Source organism: Epinephelus fuscoguttatus, linkage group LG2, assembly GCF_011397635.1.
Source record: "Epinephelus fuscoguttatus linkage group LG2, E.fuscoguttatus.final_Chr_v1".
Lineage (NCBI taxonomy): Eukaryota > Metazoa > Chordata > Actinopteri > Perciformes > Serranidae > Epinephelus > Epinephelus fuscoguttatus.
In genome coordinates, this window is record NC_064753.1 from 22,781,698 (window position 1) to 22,801,335 (window position 19,638).

The window sequence follows — 19,638 nt, forward strand, 5'->3', positions numbered from 1 at the left end:
ATAAAAAACAGGGATATAAAAACAATTGCCTGGTTGTATCAAAGTCATGTAAATTTTTAGTTGAAAGAACACAAAATTGAGAAAATGATCACGGAGCTTGAAGGATGGCTATTAGAACTGAGGGAAAGCATAATGTTATAATCAGCCATCTATGTGGCTGTTGCTGTGCACTCCCACAATATCAGGTTTTATTTTTCAGACCATGAAAATGACAAAAGTAAAGGTTTCTCATTTGGCATATCTGGAATATATTTGAATATTTCCTAGGTTTTGAGGTAGATAAACTGCCAGAGAGCAGATTTAGCTTTAGTTGGCACTTGGCAGTCCTTAATTAGGTTGGAGAGGAGTATGCCAAAAGATTCAGGTGCTTTGACATGGTGACTTTTTTCCCCCTCTTGCCTATAGACCTGTGAAAGTAGTTTTGGGTTTTAGCTACAGCATGTACAGCTGGCCATTCTGATTCCTTATTGCCATTCAGTAACCACCAGTGAAGCATGAATTTGACGTTTTGTTTGTTTGTATTGTTTCCAGCTAGCTTTGAAATCCCTGAAGGAAATTCGTATTTTTTGTCCATAATTCCTGCTTGTCCATAAATATTTTGTGGTTTTGCATATTTTAAAATTAAAGCACTTTTCCCTGTAAGTATTTCTACCTTGTTGGGTAAACGCAGGCACTTGGCACATGTTAATTTGGAATTCCCTGCTGCAGAGCCAAGCCTTGTGTCTTTCTAACCTGCCAGCACACCTGAGCTCTCTGAGGTGGGACATGGTCTGATGTGGTTGCTAATGGCAACTAAAAAGAATGTGTGTGCATAGGTGTGCACGGTGAATGTATTTATATGGGTGTGAATGAGGAAGGGTATGCGTTTTTGGCAGGATGTGTGTAAATCTGTGTGTGTGTGTGTGTGTGTGTGTGCAAGTGCGCGCGTGTGCGTGTCCCTGTGTACCTCTGCAGTCAGTCATTAATTTGTAGCTGCTCTGTTGCTGCCTTATTTCAGGTAAGCCAGCAACCAGGAGAATACTTGCTGGCAGAGCCCTGGGCTAACTACCTCCATAGCTACCTTTGTATCTTCCTCCTTTGTCTGTCTGCTGGGGCGTTTGTCTTTCTGCCTCTCCGACTGTCTCCTTCCCTGTCTGTCTGGCTCAGTCCCATATCTGCATGTACTAGCATTGAGATGAGGAGATGGTTTTGCCTCAGGCTGTTTCTATACCGTCTCTCTCTCTCTTTCTCTCTGGTCTACCTCTGAGTCTTTCTGACGTTCTCTCTTCATGCAGTAAATCTGTCTATCTTCTGTATATGTGTGTGCCATTTATTCTCTCTTTCTTTTCCTATCCTGGGAAATTGTAGTTGTCATTGGCCCAAGCTTACTAAACAACTCTCTTTTTCTCTCTCATGTGTGTTTGTGCCTCTTTCCCTCTCTACCTGCTTGTCATGATAAAACATAGCAGACTAGTTGCCTTTCCTCCTATGTTTTGTATTACCAGGGACTAAAGCAACTGGTTATTTTACCTGTGTGGGTGTGTGCATTCATATGTGCGTATGTGCTTGCATAACCGCATAAGTGTTTTCAAGTATGTTTCTGGCGTGTGAGATTGTGTTGTTATTTCCTACCCCCTTTTGTGTTTGTGTTTATGTGTGAGCATTCTGTTGAGGGTAATGCAGCAGCAGTAGGTTGTCATGGCATTGTAGATTGTGGAGCCATGTTAATGGTGCCCTCTTAACTCACACATACACACACAATGCACACACACTGATATGAAGCACTCTCTATACCAAACTGTTTTCTAATCAGCAGCGATCTGCTGGCTCAGTGGGCTACCATGTACTACCATGATGAGTTCAAATCTGCTCCCAGCCTTTTCCCCTGCTTCCTGCTATCTCCCCTGTTCCTCGCCACTGAAAACAATACAAAAATAACACAGAAGCCACTTCGGTCTTGTGCAATAAACAGCATTTTCTTCTTGAAATTGAATGCTATAGGGAGATCCTTAAAGGGAAAACTGCCATCAAAATTACTCACAAACCTTGAAACTGAATAGCAGGAGCTTGGATAATTTAAGGGTGATTCAATGATTCAAGGCCTGTTTTAACTGATTCTCATTAAACTCAACCTTCACACCTCAGAGTAAATTACAGCAAAGTAGAGGAGCCGCTTCTCGTGGAGATGAACTGAAATGTTAATGGGGCTGGAGGGAAGAGCAAGAAATTTGATACAAAGAATGCGGTTATATTGAAAGTAGAGGTCTTTGAAGGTCCATGCTGGACGCAACCTAAAACGTACCCTTGGAAGACCTACCCAAACCTAATGTCCATGAATTACAACAGACATGAGCACAGTCAGACCCAATCAGATTATTCCTGAGGATAATTAGACCCACATCAAAATAAGGTCAAACCAAACTGACCCAAGAGAACGCCAACACTGGCAGCAGCATCATGCTCTATAGTCGGTTGAAAAGAGCAACAATGTAATAAGAAGAGAACAAATGTAAAATCATACAAATTCCAAAAATGATTTGTTTATATGCGTCAAAGACTAACATATATAAGTATTTAAAGCAGTGTTCTTGAGATCAGTGTTGGTCTCCAGACTGGTGTCAAGTGGGCGGCAGTAGCTCAGTCCATAGGGACATGGGTTGGGAACTGGAGGGTCGCCTGTTCGAGTCCCCGTCCAGACCAAATATGGAGTGTGGACTGGTGGCTGGAAAGGTGCCAGTTCACCTCCTGGGTACTGCTGAGGTGCCCTTGAGCAAGGCACCAAACCCCCCAACCGTGCGGGGTGCCTGACCAAGGCAGCCCCCTCACTCTGTCACTCTGTACTTTGTGCATGTATACGTCCTGTTTGTGCATGTGTATCTTTCGGACCTGTGTGTAATTGACAGCAGTGAAAAAAACTGAATTTCTCCTCAGGGGGATTAATAAAGTATATAAAATTAAGGCCACTTTTTGAGGGTCTCGGTCTTGTCTCAGACTTAACCGCATTTTTACTCGGTTTTGTCTCAGTCTTGGACAGAGGACTCTTGGTTTTATTCCAAGACACGTCAAGACGACGACTGTGGGGATAGCACTAATTTGCCTGTACAAAAAAGGGGCATTGAAATAAGATAGTTAAGTCGATTCCATCTCCTTCGTGTTTGTATTAGTTTGCTTATAGAAAACAAAGGAAAATTCCAACACATAAAATTCACCCTGGCAATACCTTTTGATTAAGGATGCACAGTAATATCGGCACATCATTGATATCAGTCAATACTGGCTTTGAAATGAAATACTGGAATCAGCCAACATGCTGATAATGTCAGCACGTCATTGGTATCGGCCAATATCGGCTTTAAAGTGAACTATCAGAACTGGCCAACATGCTTTTTCTTATTTTGCACAGTGAATGAACATTGCATACTAAAAAATACTGTATTTCATGTCTCCATCTGCTGGTGGGCCATCATGATAAGAGTATGCATGTATAATATAATCTTAATTCCACTACAGAAGAGACTTGATGATCATTTAAATTAGATGGGGAAAAAAGTGGATATATCGATCTGAGTCAAATGAGTTCTTACATATAGGCATATCGTATATTGGCAAAAAATCCATTGTTGTGTATCCCTATGTTTGATCATTTTATTGGCATTTCTCAGAGTATACTTACACGCAAACACATACATGTATAGTATGGAAATAAAGAAGGTGAATGAAGAGGAATCTTTATTTGTTTTCTGTGGGTGTTTTTATGGGAATGTGGATCTTTTAGATCAATTTGAGGAGTGCCTATGGTTTGTATGTTTCATGTTTTATTGTAAGTGTGTCATGAAGTGTGGGACTCGCACTGGTATGATCTTGGTCTTGACTTGGACTTGGTTCAGGTGGTCTTAACTATAACACTGATTGAAAGTCATATTTGCATCTTTACCAACATTCTGTAGCCAACTGGGTGAAAGATGGATTGAACATAGCAATGTTCTAATCAGTGTCTGTTAATCTAATAAAAAAAGTGATTTAATGGCATGTATTTTTGACATATATAATGATTTCTCAGAATGTTTCCTCCAGCTGAGATCATGACTTGCAGAGCCACATGATCAGAGCTGATACGGAGTACGCTCTGATCCACTTGGTTCCACCCTGATTTTAAACATTTACCCACAGACCGGAGAGCCACAGCAGTAAAACAAGACCCTACTCGACCCATTTAGACAGATTATAATTTTAGTCCAGTCCCACTCAGTTCACAGGTCAAGTCTCAGTTCTGTGACACTTAGTGTGGCTGTGATGACCTCCAGTTGAGAGAGAATCTGTAACAGGATAAACATGAACAAATCACCTAAAACAGAAAGAGCTACGAATCCATAAAATTATTGCACACCTAGTACACTGACTCTGACAATCCAATGTTAAACAGGATTGTCAGTACATCACTATAACTTTATGTGATTTATTTTCTTTATTTTGTCACTTTAGAAAAAGTTGATTCAGATACTCATATACTCCAATACAGTGTTCAGTATCTTCATTATTAATAAGAGTGGATTTTATGGCTGAGCAGTTGCTGCAAGTTGCCAACAATATCTACTGCAGAGTGTGCTATTCATAATAAACCTGCAGTAATCCTGCAATATATGGCTTTGCCCGCAATCCTTGCATTGTTAAATGCTCTGATGCTCCTTCCATGTTTGATCTATCCAGTTACATTTAATAAGTATTTCACTGCTGGAGAGATGGTCTTTTCATGAAACTGGGCTGTCTATGCAGTAGAAAGATGCAAATACTAGACATTGGTGCAACATGACCAAAGAAAACAGAGAAAATGACTGTGGCTTTTACTTTTGCTCAAGAGGTAGAAAGCCTACAACTACCAGAATGCACTGCACCGCACTGGACCAATAAACGCTTCTGCTGGTGGGTAATGTAATGCGAGTTTGTCCGTTCTGACACAGCAGACAATATGGCAACCAGCTGGTAACAAACGATCCAGAGTTAAATGCTAAAATATGTTTCTGACGCAGTAACAGAATCTTGGTTCATATTTCATAAGCACTACTGTTTAATCTCAGTTTTTACAATATAGTAAACGGTATAATGTCTACCTCCTGTTCACAGATTCTTGTGTTACAGCTAAACAGAGCACTAAAATATGTTTCTGAAGACGTTTAAGGTGAGAAAGGCAATACAGTAACGGAATCTTGGTTTACATTTGATCAGCACTGCCTAACTTTACAGTTTGATCTGAGTTTGGTATGAGTTTAAGAGAGGGGTGCCTCTGTCTCTTGATCCGCCTTTCTGCTCTTGGTGTCCGTGGTGGCACGCATAACAAAATGCAGAAGCACAATCTGTAGTTCCAGCAACAGCCCTAGAGCCAGCAAAAGCTGAGAGATGAGCAGGGAGATCTGGGCGCTGGTAAGATGGAGGGAAGTTTACCACAGCTCATTCACACATACTACCCACATTGTCAGGATACAAAGCTGGTTGAAAATCAACAAAATATCCCTTTAAATGTGTGTAGTAGTGTTATACCTGCTGTGGTTTTGTGTGTGTTGTGTTACTTTGGTTAGGATGAAAATGTGGTTCTGTATGTATTTCTGATTTGATGGATATATTTCAAAGGACCTAAATAAAAAGAGGATAAAAAAGATTTTTCCGCCCAAGTGATGATCATCCCTTTGTCTGGTGTCCTTGTAGCGGAGTGTGGAGGTCACATAAGTGGAGCAGTGTCTGGACGGATTCTGTCTCCAGGATATCCTGCTCCATATGACAACAACCTCCACTGTACCTGGACAATAGAGGCAGACACAGGCAAGACTATCAGGTAATTATGAAGCAGTTGGATATGTACACTGAAGCCAGTGTGAGTATGTTGATGGCCTGCAGTTATCTGGGTTTGTTTTGGTTTTACATCAGAGGAATCTAGACAAGGAATGTTTTTTTAAGTATCCACAGAGCTGCTTTTCTCTGGCATAAATAGGGTTAGCTTACTGGCTAACTCACTCTACATGGACTACACAGGTGAACACTCACAAGACTGTCAGGTAATGATATATTCACTAATTATAGATAAATGTTCACTGTCAAAGCCACTGCTGTGTAGGAGAGTACACCACATTAGTCATTATGCCACCATCGTGTTTCTCAACACATGGTGGCTACTGCTGACATTCCTGTGTGTGTGTGCACTCGTGTGATCTGTCTTTTCTCAGCTCTGCTTCATTTCATCTTATGGCTGACTTGATTTGGGGAAAACTGCTGAATAAAGAACAGTTGTTAATGTTTGTATTGCATCTCTGATCTTTGTATTTTACTGTGTTTTCTCAGCCTCCACTTCATCGTCTTTGACACTGAGGTCGGCCACGATATCCTGAGAGTTTGGGATGGTCCATCTGGGCCATCGGATGGGGGGATACTTTTGAAAGAATGGTCAGGCCCAGCCTTACCTGAAGATATCCACTCGACTTTCAACATACTCACGCTGCAGTTTGACTCTGATTACTTCATCAGCAAGCAGGGATTTTCTATACAGTTTTCCAGTAAGTACATTTAACTCTAAATCACAACCATTACACTTGGAATACACATGGTGGAGGAAACCCCAAATGACTGAAAACAAAAGTGTGCCATGATTGTGCTAAATTACTGATTTGGGTGGTCTGTCTGACTCTATCCCCCACATCCATTTATGAAGAAAAACCCATTACTGAATTAGCAATTAAATTAGCTAATTAACAAACTCAGCACTCATCACACATATAGCTTTTTTGGTTATTATATAAACCTCATTCATATTAGCTATAAGAGAATTAATCTGGAATTAATGCTGCATTTAACAGGATTTCTGAAAAACCTTAAGCCAAAGAATCAAATGAGAAATTTAATATCTCACCCTGGGACCCAGGCTTACTAAGTGCTGAAGGAGCCCGCCGGAGACCTGTGGCTCAGTTTTGGTCATATCCTACAGTTTAGGAAAGCAGGTGATGCAGTGACAAAACTATTTGTGCTGATTCCTCTCAGGGTAGTTAGCTATTTAAACAACATTGTGAAATATTTATTTGAGAAGTGGATTAATAAGAATAATGATAATAAGAAAAAAATATGCTAAAAACAATTTTACAGGCTAATGAACAAAGTCGATTTATTCACATTAGGGGATTTGAGCTCACAAACTAGACTTTAAATCTCAAAATTGTCTTTAAATCTCAATGTTGTCAAAAGATTTTACCTTTTTATCACACTTACTCAAAAAGATTTTTTAAATAAATAAAACTATTTTACTTGAATCCATTTTCCAATACAGCCATAACTTCATGATTACAACCTCTCGAATTGGTCTTCACCAGTGTTTTCTACAATGAGTGAAAGTGACATGTACAATTTCTGGTTTCAGGTTTTCCAAGTTCTTACCTTGTCTTTTAGAAGTTCTTATCTTCATTTATGAACCAATGTACCCAAAAATGCCTGTGAACTGTTAGAATCATTGACTAAAGCCACTGGCATCCAGTGTAGCAGCAAATCAATCAAAGGCAGACAGTCCCAACCATCTTTCCTTTACAACTGCTTATTCACATCAAAGCATCCACACACACACACACACACACACACACACACACACACATTCTTGTGCTTGTATATCTTCATGAGGCCATTTATGACCAACACAATTCTCACACGAGCCCATACTGCACACCTCCACTTGGTCTGTGGTCCACATAAATCTGCATACACAAACGTGCACACACAAACTCCAACACACATAACTGTCAGAACTTTTTTTTTAAGAGATGCGTATTTCCAGTCATAAATATTTACATCCAAAGCTTTCTCTCTCTCACCCTCTATCTCTCACACACATTTAGTTTTTTTTCCTTTCTGCCCATATTTAAAACAATAAATATTTGCACTCACTAACATGCTAATCAAAGCACTGTTATTCCATTACTATGGTAATGACTCCTTATATTTACTTCAATGTTGATTTACTGAAGCAAAAGTAATGGTATTTGCCACCACACTGATTTATTTAAAGCAAGGTTTGGGGATTTATTGAGCGAGTGATTTTTAGGAGTGACGTTACTACAAATTTCTTCCTCATGCAGTTTTTTCTTACTTTCGCTCTCTTTCCTCTCCTTGCCTCTTATGGAATAAATACTGTTTTGTACTGGAAAGATATGATAAACATGATATTGTAATATTATGACTTTCACAGCACCAGCTGTTGGAATATTTGTGAAAAAGATCATTTATATGCTCAGTGTGGATTGTAATTCCATGTTCTCATAGTATTTTGTCCAGGGCTCATTTATAAGTGTTGCATTTGCACAAACTGGGCCTGAAAGAGGCCACGTCCCATGCGAAAGTTGTGATCTATAAAAACAAACTTGATGGGAGAATGTGCGTTCCTGTACAGAAACTCTGACCCATGCATATGAGCATTGTGGAGATGGGGGAAATTGACAATGCAGATGGCAAGGTGGTGAATTGACGCCAGATTGTGCGAGGCATCATTATACGTATAATGATGCCTCGCACACACTTCTCGTCATATCACATGTTACTTATGATCGACTTTATAATAAACATTCAAACCAGCAGTGTTATTTACTGATGTTATAGTAAGCCATAATTATTCTATAAGCTGCTTCCGATTGTACAAAAGAAAAGCCAATTTAAACCTCAAATCAAATTTCGCTCAGTATTTCATCCCTGCTGTCTCACCATGACATTCCCCTACCCCGGAGCGCAAAGGAGAGTGGACTGTCTGCTGCTGACTTGTGGTCAGCTGTGGAGGGCACTGCAGGTGTTGTAATGTTAGGATGATGCCAGGATGTGGCAGGTGGCAGAATTCAGGAAAGTGTGGTTTGCCTTTCACTGATATTAAGCATAAATATACTCCTTTTCAACTCAACCACATTAGCGAAGCATGAGGACATGATAGTGGACAGAAGCAGGGAAGGAACTACACCCATTGATAACAACGTGTCCACAGTGAAGAGGGTGGACAGCTTCAAGTATCTTGGTTTCCACAGCACTGAGAACCTGACCTTGGCACTGCATACGATGCTGTGGTGAGAAAGGCAACGCAGAGACTGTTTCACCTCAGACGCCTGAGGAAATTCTGGGAATCCCCTCAAATTCTAAGGAATTTCTACCTCTTCACCGAGAGCATCCTGACAGGGAACATCACAGCCAGGTACAGAAACAGCACCGAGCAGGACTACAAGGCCCTGCCAAGAGTCTTTTTTGTTTTTTTAGGCTGAACAGGTACTGAATAGGTGCTGCTCTACCCTGCCTAAAGGATATTTACACCAGGCGCTGCAAGAATAAGGTCAGTAGAGTCATTAAAGATCCCAGCAACTCCGATAAAGGCCTTTTCTCTCTGTTGAGGTCGGGAAGAAGGCACTGGATACACCAGACCAGTACTGAGAGGCTCAGGAAGAGCTCCTACCCTTTGTGTGTAAAATTGCTGCAGTGAACACGACTGAGCTGTCAGGCACACAGAGTGCACTCGGGACACCGCGGTGGCTGCCACACATTCTGCCTTCTCCAGTCACCTCACCCAGCACATCTTCACCAACTGCACATGTGGATTGTGTAAATTAAATTCACCAACCTAACCAGCATTTTTATATGATATCACAGGCTGGGGGGCAACTGGTTGCTATGATCATTTTGACAAAGTGTGAAGCATCAGTCTGATCGCTGTAAACATGTAAATACTGTGGTGATGCTCAGTTGTTGCCATGATTCACTATAACAGGGTGTCCACAGGGTCTTAAAAAGTATTTAAAGTTGATAAATCAAATGTCGGAAAATGATGGCCCTTAAAAAGTATTAAAAAGTCCTAATCATGATTTTATGAAGTATTAAATTTTCTTGACATTCAAGCTTTGACAAAAAGTATCCATGAATGTATAATTTATTTTCCTCCTCGTGACTATTACAAACAACAATGTGTTAGTAGGCACACTTGGACTGCCACTCGGGGCCGTGCGCTCACCTGTGCGACATCACGCGACGGCGCACGTCCAGGCACCAAACAGGAGCAAAAGACAATAAAAAATTCTTCTCATCTTATCTGAGTTCTGTTGTATGTTTGTGCTCCATAGATGTAATTGCAAACTACAACTGTTTAGTAAGTTAAAGATGCGTTTCTGCTAACGACAGCTTGAAGTGGCGATGAGGTCTGAAGGTTTTTTTGGAAGGTCTTAAAAAAGTCTTAAAAAGGTATTGAAATTAACCTCAGGATTCCTGCATATACCCTGTGTAAACAACCATCGATTAGCACACCCTTTTCTATGCATCATCATTCATGCAGTGATTTTCATTGACCATTTATGGTTGAATGTGGGCGTGTAGAGAGCGGGATATGAGGCTTATCCATGTACCGACAATTCAAGTTGATTTGGTATTTATAAGGAGATATTGTGTCCTGGAAGGGGTATGCATGGTTTTAAAAATCATAATAGTTTTTTGCGTATTAATATTTCCTCATTTGTACGAACGCAAACATTTAGTGTGGATTCTCTGCAGAGTTTTATAAATGAGGCCCCTGGTCAAGATTTGATTCATAATTTTGAATCTTGAATCTGTAGCTTTGTGATTAATTGTTGAGCCTGTTGTATAATGAGGATTCAAGTTGTGGCAAATTGTTCATCTCTGGCAGAGAAAGTAAAAAAGAAGAGTAAATGTAATTGTAATTTTCAGATTCTTGAAGACAAAGAAGTATTATTATCTAGGAGTTCACAGGAAAATAATACGGGAACTGAAAAAATACATTTAATTTCAAGAAGCAAAATTTTATTTCGTATCTTTTTTTTTTCAAGTTTGTATTTCTTCCTACCTTCCTGTCTTGTTAATTGTCTCTCAGCCCCTTTTATTTATTGTGTGATTCATGGAGTTGTCCTGATGCTGAGTTTCTGAACCACATACATAGAAGACAGATAGGAATACAATTAATTCTGATATGTACCCAACATCTCAAACCCAAACACCATGTATCACTCAGCTTCTCTTAAGCACTGGAATCTGACAAACAATAAAAGGACAAAATACACCTGTACATACAGAACAGTACTTTAATTATTAGTCATAGTATTAGTAATTTGACAAAAATATCCTCTAAAGTTAAACTACGTGGGAATTGTCGATTATTCAGTGTAAACAGTATCATCAGAGAGAGTGAAAGCCAATCCCAGACTCGCTCTTGTTGTGGGATGAGCTCTGTCCACTTGGCATTTCGCCTCGCTATATTTGCATTGTTTTTAGTTGCTTTCTCTTGGATTTTGCTTACAGTCTGGCACCTGATCACTACCTTTTTACAAAGCGCACGGTGCCCTGGAACACAGCAAAATAAGGAGAAAATATAGGCAGAGGGCGGGGTATTTGCAGATAAATATACCGCCACACACTTTTGTACATTGCTTTTTTAAATAAAATCCTGCACAGTATACCTTTAAATTAATACATAATACTCTGCTCAGACTCATATTGTATATTTCTTCATGTTGATGTCCAAAGTATTCTTTTTTTTTTGTATCTTTAGATGCTGATTGATGTGATGGAAGCCCTCCAGTATATTTAAATACAATTGCAAACCCAACAGTGAAACCCCTACACACAGAGGCTGATTACAGTGAATCCCCACCAAGCACACTGCTTACCCTGAGGAGGAGGCACTAATTAAAAAGCAAAAAGACCAAATTTGATTGAACCTGAAGGGACGAATCATTTAGTTAAAACTGGTCAGGCTGAGTTGCTGCTTGTATCTCCAGCTACCCTGCTGCCTTGAATAAAAAACAGAATCATGTTGTCAGTCTAATGACAGTGAGCCCAGTCGATACTCACCCAGTGAGGGACAATTGTGTGTCTATATTATACAGGACATGTTTTTCTTCACTTGTTGGTCTGCAGCTGCTGATGGTTGGCTGCTGTTGTGTTTGTGTTTGTGTGTCTGTCTCCGTATCTTTCTATCTACAACTCGATGTCAATATGTATTTCTCCTTGTCTGTCTCACATTCTGCAGCCACGACAGCAACGACGTGCAATGACCCAGGCATCCCTGTCAATGGTTCTCGGTATGGGGACAGTAAGGAGCCTGGTGACAGCATGACTTTCCAGTGTGATCCAGGCTACCAGCTACAAGGCCAGGACACCATCACATGTGTGCGGATGGATAACAGATTCTACTGGCAGCCTGACCCTCCGACGTGTGTAGGTGGGTGTACATTACTGTGTGGATCAGGGGCTGCCAAACGGAGATTAAATTAAATGAAATTTAAATTTGATGCTGTGGTCAGACGTTAACGAGTTAGAGACTTCAATGTTATACTACGCACTAAAAAAAATGAAGACTGAATATGAACTAGATATTAAGATTTAAGATACTGTCTCTCAGACGCTCCCACTGTTTGCTTTAATGAATACATACAGTAATGGAAAACTAAGCACAAAACCCCTGGAAGTGGCATGATCCAGAGTTGTATTTTAAGTCTGAAATGTAGAGAGTAAACAACAAACATGACAGTTCGGGTCCCTTAGGTGCCCCTGTGTTGTTCTGCTACATCTTACATACTTCTCTGGAGGCAAATCAACTGAAGCCTGCTGGTGAGGTGATCTATAATCCCAAATGATGCTGGAGCATCAGATGGTTTTCCTTACTGGAGGCATGCTCTTAAAGATCAAGGAGAAGTTGAACAGGTGCTGGAGAAAACGGTGGTTAGGATGATTATTGAGCAATGTGGAAAATGTGGAAAGGAAAATTAAACATGGATTACCAAAACATCCTAAACTTAAGACTGGGATGATGAGACGTGCACAGGAGAGGGTGGAAAAAAAGATTTTTAGCATGACAGAATGTTGCAGGTAGCTGTAACAGAGTACCTGTATCAAAACTGTCGGAGAGAACCGCAGCTTGTTTGCTCTTTCTCTCTATTATCACCACCATCGAGCCCACCTGCTGCTTATAGCCCAGTGAGCTTCCACATCCCACTCCACACCTCATTCACACAATTCTGCTGCAGTTTGTTTTTCACTCTCCCACTTTCAGGTGTGCTTTCCTTCCTTTATTTTCCTCCTCAGCTCCCTCTGACACACTTGACTCTCTCACTAAAGGAGGGAGGTGACTTCTAGCCGTGTCTTTTTGAGAAAACACAGAATAGAGGAGTCGGTGCAGAGAAAAAAAGATATGATCTCTAATGCAGCAAGAGCCCCTCAGTGTTTTCACCATGCAACCTACAAATCCTGGTATGTTAGTGCAAAACAAGCCTTTAGCAAGTCCACAGCTCTCTCTGCCCATGCTGTTCAGCTGGCTGCTGCTGAACTACGAGCCTTTATTGGGGAGTTCTTTTTCCTCATTAACTGCTGCATCCAGTTCAATTCTGTCCTGCACATGAAAATATCATGTCGACTTAGTCAGAGTAGATAGAAGAGGAAAATCATCAGAGATTACCATAAAGGTCCTGGACTGCTGGATTTTTAATTATGCAGCGACCAGAGTGAGGTATGACTTCAGACACAGCTGAAGGTGGGATGTAAACAATGTGAGCAAGGCAGAAAAGATTCCTGCAGCAAGTAGCACGGTGCTCATCCTCCGTGCGACTACAGACATTTGCCTTACTGTTAGATGCCACAGCCTCCCTTTATGTAACGTTCCTCTTCTCTTTATTAGCCAGCACTATTGGGAAGTCCTCCAGCACAGTCACAGTGACTAGTAATTTGCCTTGTAACCATGCCTGTGAAGCACATGATGCTTTGTTCCTGATATTGCCTCTGACTCTTTGCCAGTGACCTCAAATTTTGCACGACTGTAGATAAAATGCGGAGCTTAAACCATCTCCGCTTTCTCTTAGCTAAGCCTGCGTGCGCCTCCCTCTCCTGCACTTTCACCTCAGGCGGTGAATCCCTTGGTATTCAAAAGCTCCTAAGATTAAACCAACATTATACGCAACAGTCTAGTGCGTAAGTGTGTGTCTGCCTGTGAGTGATTTGCAACTGTTAATGCCTTTGTTTACCTCTATTTCGCTGTTGATAATCCGTTCACACCCACCTGCCACCCCCAAGACACCTCTCCATGTTTCAAATTCTTCCTTCACATCACCAAATTGCTGCTTGAATGCATCTATCTGTCTCTCTTGCCAATATCTCTTTCCTGCTCTCTGGCTTGTTGTGGGATAACAGGACCGCTAGGGGTGATTCTCTCTGCTAACTACCCCCAGCGTTACACTCTGTCTAAATCTCACAGTCTCTCTCTATTTCTCCTTTGCTCTTTCACCCTCTCCAGCTACCTGTGGAGGTAATATCAAAGGTCCACCGGGGGTAATTCTGTCTCTCCTAACCAACCCCTGCCATACTCCCCATCACTAACTAACTCTCTTCCATTCTGCCTACCTGTGGGGGTCATATGAGTGGTCAATCAGGGGTGATTCTCTTTCCAAATTACCCCAAGCCCAATGCTGTGTAATCATCTTTCTCTGTCTCTGTCTCTCTCTCACTCCTGTTCTGTCTCCAGCCACATGTGGAGGAAACGTCAGCGGTCCCTCCGGTGTTATTCTGTCTCCTAACTACCCCCAGCCTTACCCCCCTGGGAAAGAGTGTGATTGGAGAATCAGAGTCAACCCTGATTTTGTCATAGCTCTCATCTTCAAAAGGTAATCCATCTAAATTTTAAACATGGCTCTCTATCTAAATGCACACTATCACTTGCATATCCCCTTCTCATAGGTATTGTCAAGCTTTAAAACAGGAGGGGAGCTTATCTGTGCTTGTACAAACACTGATGTCTCTCAGCTGTTATTTCTGATTGAATGGATTTAAGATATGTTTTCCACTTTAAAATGATCCAAATAAAAATGCACATTTTTCAGCAATGATTTTGTAGTTTAGAGTTTCCTGTGGGAGATCAGACTTCCCTATTGTATTTGCTGTTTAAGAAGCTGACCATGATATTTTGGTAGAGAACTTAGTTGCAACATGAAACAGAAATCAAAATAAACTAGTAGTTTTATGACAAACCAGTGTTAAAGCTATAGTGCGTAACTTTTGTCGCCTCCCAGCGGATAATGCGTTATTACAGCTAATAAGCCGGCGGCACTTCCATGTACACAGAGTAACACTCGCCACACACCGTGTACACAGAGTAACATTTGCCAGTCGCCACACACCGTACACAGACTAACACTCGCCAGTCGCCACACACCGTGTACACAGAGTAACACTCGCTACACACTGTGTACACAGAGTAACTACTCATAATATAATTATAAACCAAGTCACTTACTTATCCAACAGCAGCAAGGCAACATCCGTTTCTCCACCATGTTGCTTTCTCTTTCTACCTGCGCTCTACCTCTTGCTGTGACACTCTCCACTCTTCCTCCCCCTCCCTTCTTGTTGTGAGGAAGCATTTCCTGTGCGCCAGCACAGGAATGTCGCCAGTCGACACGCAAACTAAAAATGATATATATTGAAAAATACCGCACGATGTTAGAGGAGCCGATCGGCTTAACCAGCATTGTGTCATCTCCTCTAGTAGTGGCTTAGGTGAAACGGACATTTACGGACCTGTAGAAGTTACGCACTATAGCTTTAATTAAAAAAATTCACTTAAGCTAGAAAATATATATTGCTACCATAATAAAAGCAGGCTACTGTATGCTGTAAGAAACAATAACAATTGATTTTCTTTCTGAGAAAATACACAGTTACTGATGCGTGCCTTGTGTCACTTAGTGGTACAGTACAGCTGATCAATATTTAGCGTAGAAACATTTTGAGACAACAGGTCCCTGGGCTCGGACAGGTAAGAGCCCCCATAATTTCACCTGTGCCTCAGCAGGATTTACAGAGCACATACACACAACTAACGTCAACTGCGTATTAATTAAGACATAACATTCACCTGCATCTCAACAGGATTTACAGCACAAGAACACTCAAAGCCAACAGCTCAGCCCCTCTTAAATCCTACAGATAAACTGAGGGGATACACACTAACTTAAAAAGTATCAAAATGGTGTCTTTTGTGTGAGATTTTCAATGTGAATGCTTAGGCTATTTCTTCAGTTTTTCAATAGGACTTTAGGTGCTCTGTTATCTCCTTTTTCCAGAAAAATTAGCGTGTCTATGCAGCTCTCTTAAACACAGAAAAGCAAGCTAACACAGGTTTGTATACAGTAGAAAGCAGCATGGAGGTCGCTTTTTTAATCTTGGTGCCGCCAAATTTGCAACAATGTTTAAGTGCAGCTTGGACAGAGATAGACAGAATTATGTGGCAGCGCATCATTGTATTGTGCCAGAAAAGGGGCCAAAATTATTGCAACCACTAGGTATTGTATTTCCATCATTGGCGATCAGAGCTGGAGTTGATAAATACCAGTGACTCCTGCAGAGTCATCAGTGAATGGATGCCGACTGTAACCTTTGCCATTTAACACAAAAGCCAGATGTTAGTGGTTGTTAATGGGGTTTTTTGTCCAGTGGGAAAGTGGCTTTATTGACATGTATGACTAAGCTCTTTCACTATGCAACAAGGAATAGCAAGTCAATAACAGCCACTTCACACGGAGGCTCTGGCTTAGGGGCCCCCTGAGCCCTTGGGTCACTGGGCCTCGGCTTGGTAGGCCGGTTCAGTAATCCACCCATGAGAGCAAGTATTACTAACAGATCATAAATATAATTACATCACAACAAGAAACATAGGTGTGCTTTTCCTTAATTTAAAGGCATTGTGGCTGCAACAAACACGTCACGGCAGGGCAATGGTCTCACTGATCATATTAATCTTTAATTAGTTTATCCAAATACCTGAGAAACATTAAAAATTACAAACCTACAGATTTAGAGGATGGACAGGGTCCCTAAAGCATTTTATGAAACATGTTTTTCTTCTGGCTTAAATTTAAAAATGTATCACCCTCTGTGGACTGTTTTATGAGTTTAGTTTGAGTTTATTTTTTAGGAGTAGACTCTTCATGACTCACTGTGGCCCACACAGGGTAAAAAAAGATCTGTGCTGTATAGTCAGGGATCAGGCCCAATTTAGTCTGATGTTAATTAACACACAGTAAAGGATCATTAAGGAAACTAATAAACCCATTTGTGTGGGGAAAACCCCAATCGTCTAAAAAATACAGTAAAATCCACTTCTAACATAGATAAGGTGGCTAAATGGATAGTTTGTGGTGAGATGATCTTATCTTTTAAAGCTTCAGGAAGTTAGATTTGTTCTTTACGGTCTTGGTCTTTAGCTGCCTAAATCTCTCAATCAGCCATTTTTGGTAATCAGTGCGAACTTATTGGTAAGGTCGTACGCATCCTTGAAGTCACACTGTAAATTGATTCGAGATTCAGGAAGTTTTTGACCACTACGTGTTGGCACAGATAGTATTATTGTCTTAATTTTGAAAGCAGAATTCATGTGAAAATGAAAGGGATTTCTGGCCATCTCTGTGTTTTGTTTTTTGATAATAGGCCAGTGTTTATTTACATTTCGAGTCCTGATCGTGCCTCAGTGGTGAATATTTTACAAGTCACAGTGGTTAGGGGCTTATGACTAAGGCAAAAGTGAAGACTGGAGTTTCACATGTAGCAATGAAGATAAAAGCAAAGCTGACTTTCTCCAGATTGCCAAAGGAAAAAAAATGACCCAATTTTGGCTCCATGTTTTTCAGCCGCAGAGATAATTCCTTTCAGTTGTAACAGTGAGACAGTTTTTATTTTACTTTTAATGAAGTTGTATTGATATTGGTTGTTTTGTGAATGCTGTGTGCCTTTTCTCTTACATTATTTATCTTATTTCACCCTAGTAATTGTGTTTTATAAATGTAGACTAGAGTACACTTCTATTGACCCAATTACTATGACTCAGTCCTCTGATCAGTTTTGAATCAAATCAGAGTACAATTCTTGTTTCTCCAATGAAGTCAGAACTCATTTTGTGGTATCATATAACGGTCATTTGAGCATCCACATCCAACTGACCTTTGTTTTATAGTAGCACTAAAAGGTATCAGCCAGAAAGGTGTTATTTTCTTTGTTAAATATCCCAAAGTGATATCATGTTCAGCAAATGTACTGTCTACAGACTACTTACAGTCAGTGGAAAAAAAAGCATTTGCATTCTTCTCATAATGAGAGTCCCGACTACTTTGTGGCACTAATGCTGTACATTTCAAGATGTATAATTCATAACTAAACAAGCTAGAATGTAATTTCTCAAGTTCGCATGATTGCTCTTAATAACTCTTCTCCGGTCATGAAAGGTTATGATGTTGTCCCATTTATGCTTTGTGAGATCTTTATGTTTTTTTTATGAAATTGAGTAGCTTTAGCATTCAGACCCAGAATGTATCACTAATGCAAAAGGTATTAGCACGGATCATTTTAATGCTTTGTCAGTGCAAAAAGGGCTTATGTGCAGTTAAGCCCATTCTGCACCAGATATAAACACAGGGCTTAAACTTGGGCATTCTTCACACTAAGTTATAATCATAACTTTGGTAATGATTATATAAGGTTGTTTTTTTTAAGTTCAACAAGTCCTTTGTAATGATAATATGTTATGACACGTCTCTCGCCCAAAGTTAATGATTATCTTTTTGTGTCTTAAGATAAAGGGGAAAGTTTGAAAAAGTAAGGGATTTGTGACAGTAGAATCCTTTAAATTGGCAGACCAACCAGGCATTTCAGGATTTTGATAACATAACTTTTTTATCTAAATCTATATCAAAATCTCTTTCTGGTCTATGAGGTATCCTTTTTGCATTTTACACCTCTCCCCTAAATAAGTTGTTTGTATCCTAAAGGCCTAACAAACATGTGACATGCATGTTCCAGCATTTTGAAAAGCTGTTGTTTTAAATCATCTCAGCAGAAATGTGTATTACATCATGTCAGTGCTTGTAGCATGAATGCATATCCTTTCCTACATATTGATAAAACACAACATACAAACAAAACAGGGACTCGAGTTGTTACTCTGTAGCACCCCTGGTGCTCAAAAACTCCACGGGGTACCTTTATACTGGTTATCAATACTGCTACACTTCAGCATACACAGCACAGCTTCTCGTTCTGTCTTCTTCTCTGTCTGTCTTTGCTCTGACACACAAACACACAAATACGCACGTGTGTGTGTGTGTGTACACGCCATGATACAAATTTGTCTTGTGTGACAGGAGGGAGACAGGGCTAACACAGCCACTGTCAGAGCAAACACTGAGACTTAGTGTGTGTGTGCGTGTGTGTGTGTTCTCTCATACTTTTACCCCCATGAGGATCAGATGTCTTCACGTATGTACAGAGAGATGAGGAGAAGCTGTCAGAGTGAAACCAGCAAAACTTCGACATAGACACTTGTGTCAGGAGCTACTGTAGGCTGAGGCTGCAGTTTAAAAAATTAAGGGCACATATTTGTGCTAGGTTTACACACAAACACACATACACACACATACTGAGGATGTAAATCAAAACAGATCATGACATGCCCTTTCACGATGAGACAACAGGATGATTAACTTAATATTCAGATGATGCAGCGTGAGTGCTTTTGCAGCAGCACGCACATTTTTATTTTTTATTTTTTGAATACTAATGAAATTAATGTGTTTTTAACTGTATATTGCTCTCTCAGTTCAAGAGAAAAACAACAAGCAT

General features: G+C 40.4%; 1 protein-coding gene across 2 annotated transcripts in view; it reads left to right on the forward strand.

The window, feature by feature from the left end:
- Positions 1-19,638, forward strand: part of LOC125906310 (CUB and sushi domain-containing protein 1-like) — a 537,329-nt gene that overhangs the window by 390,932 nt on the left and 126,759 nt on the right. For both annotated transcript variants that reach the window (XM_049604892.1, XM_049604902.1), the window contains exons 27-30: positions 5,680-5,806; positions 6,310-6,521; positions 12,011-12,202; positions 14,495-14,633. In XM_049604892.1, the coding sequence (XP_049460849.1) occupies positions 5,680-5,806; positions 6,310-6,521; positions 12,011-12,202; positions 14,495-14,633 (670 nt within the window). The remainder of the gene's footprint in view (positions 1-5,679; positions 5,807-6,309; positions 6,522-12,010; positions 12,203-14,494; positions 14,634-19,638) is intronic.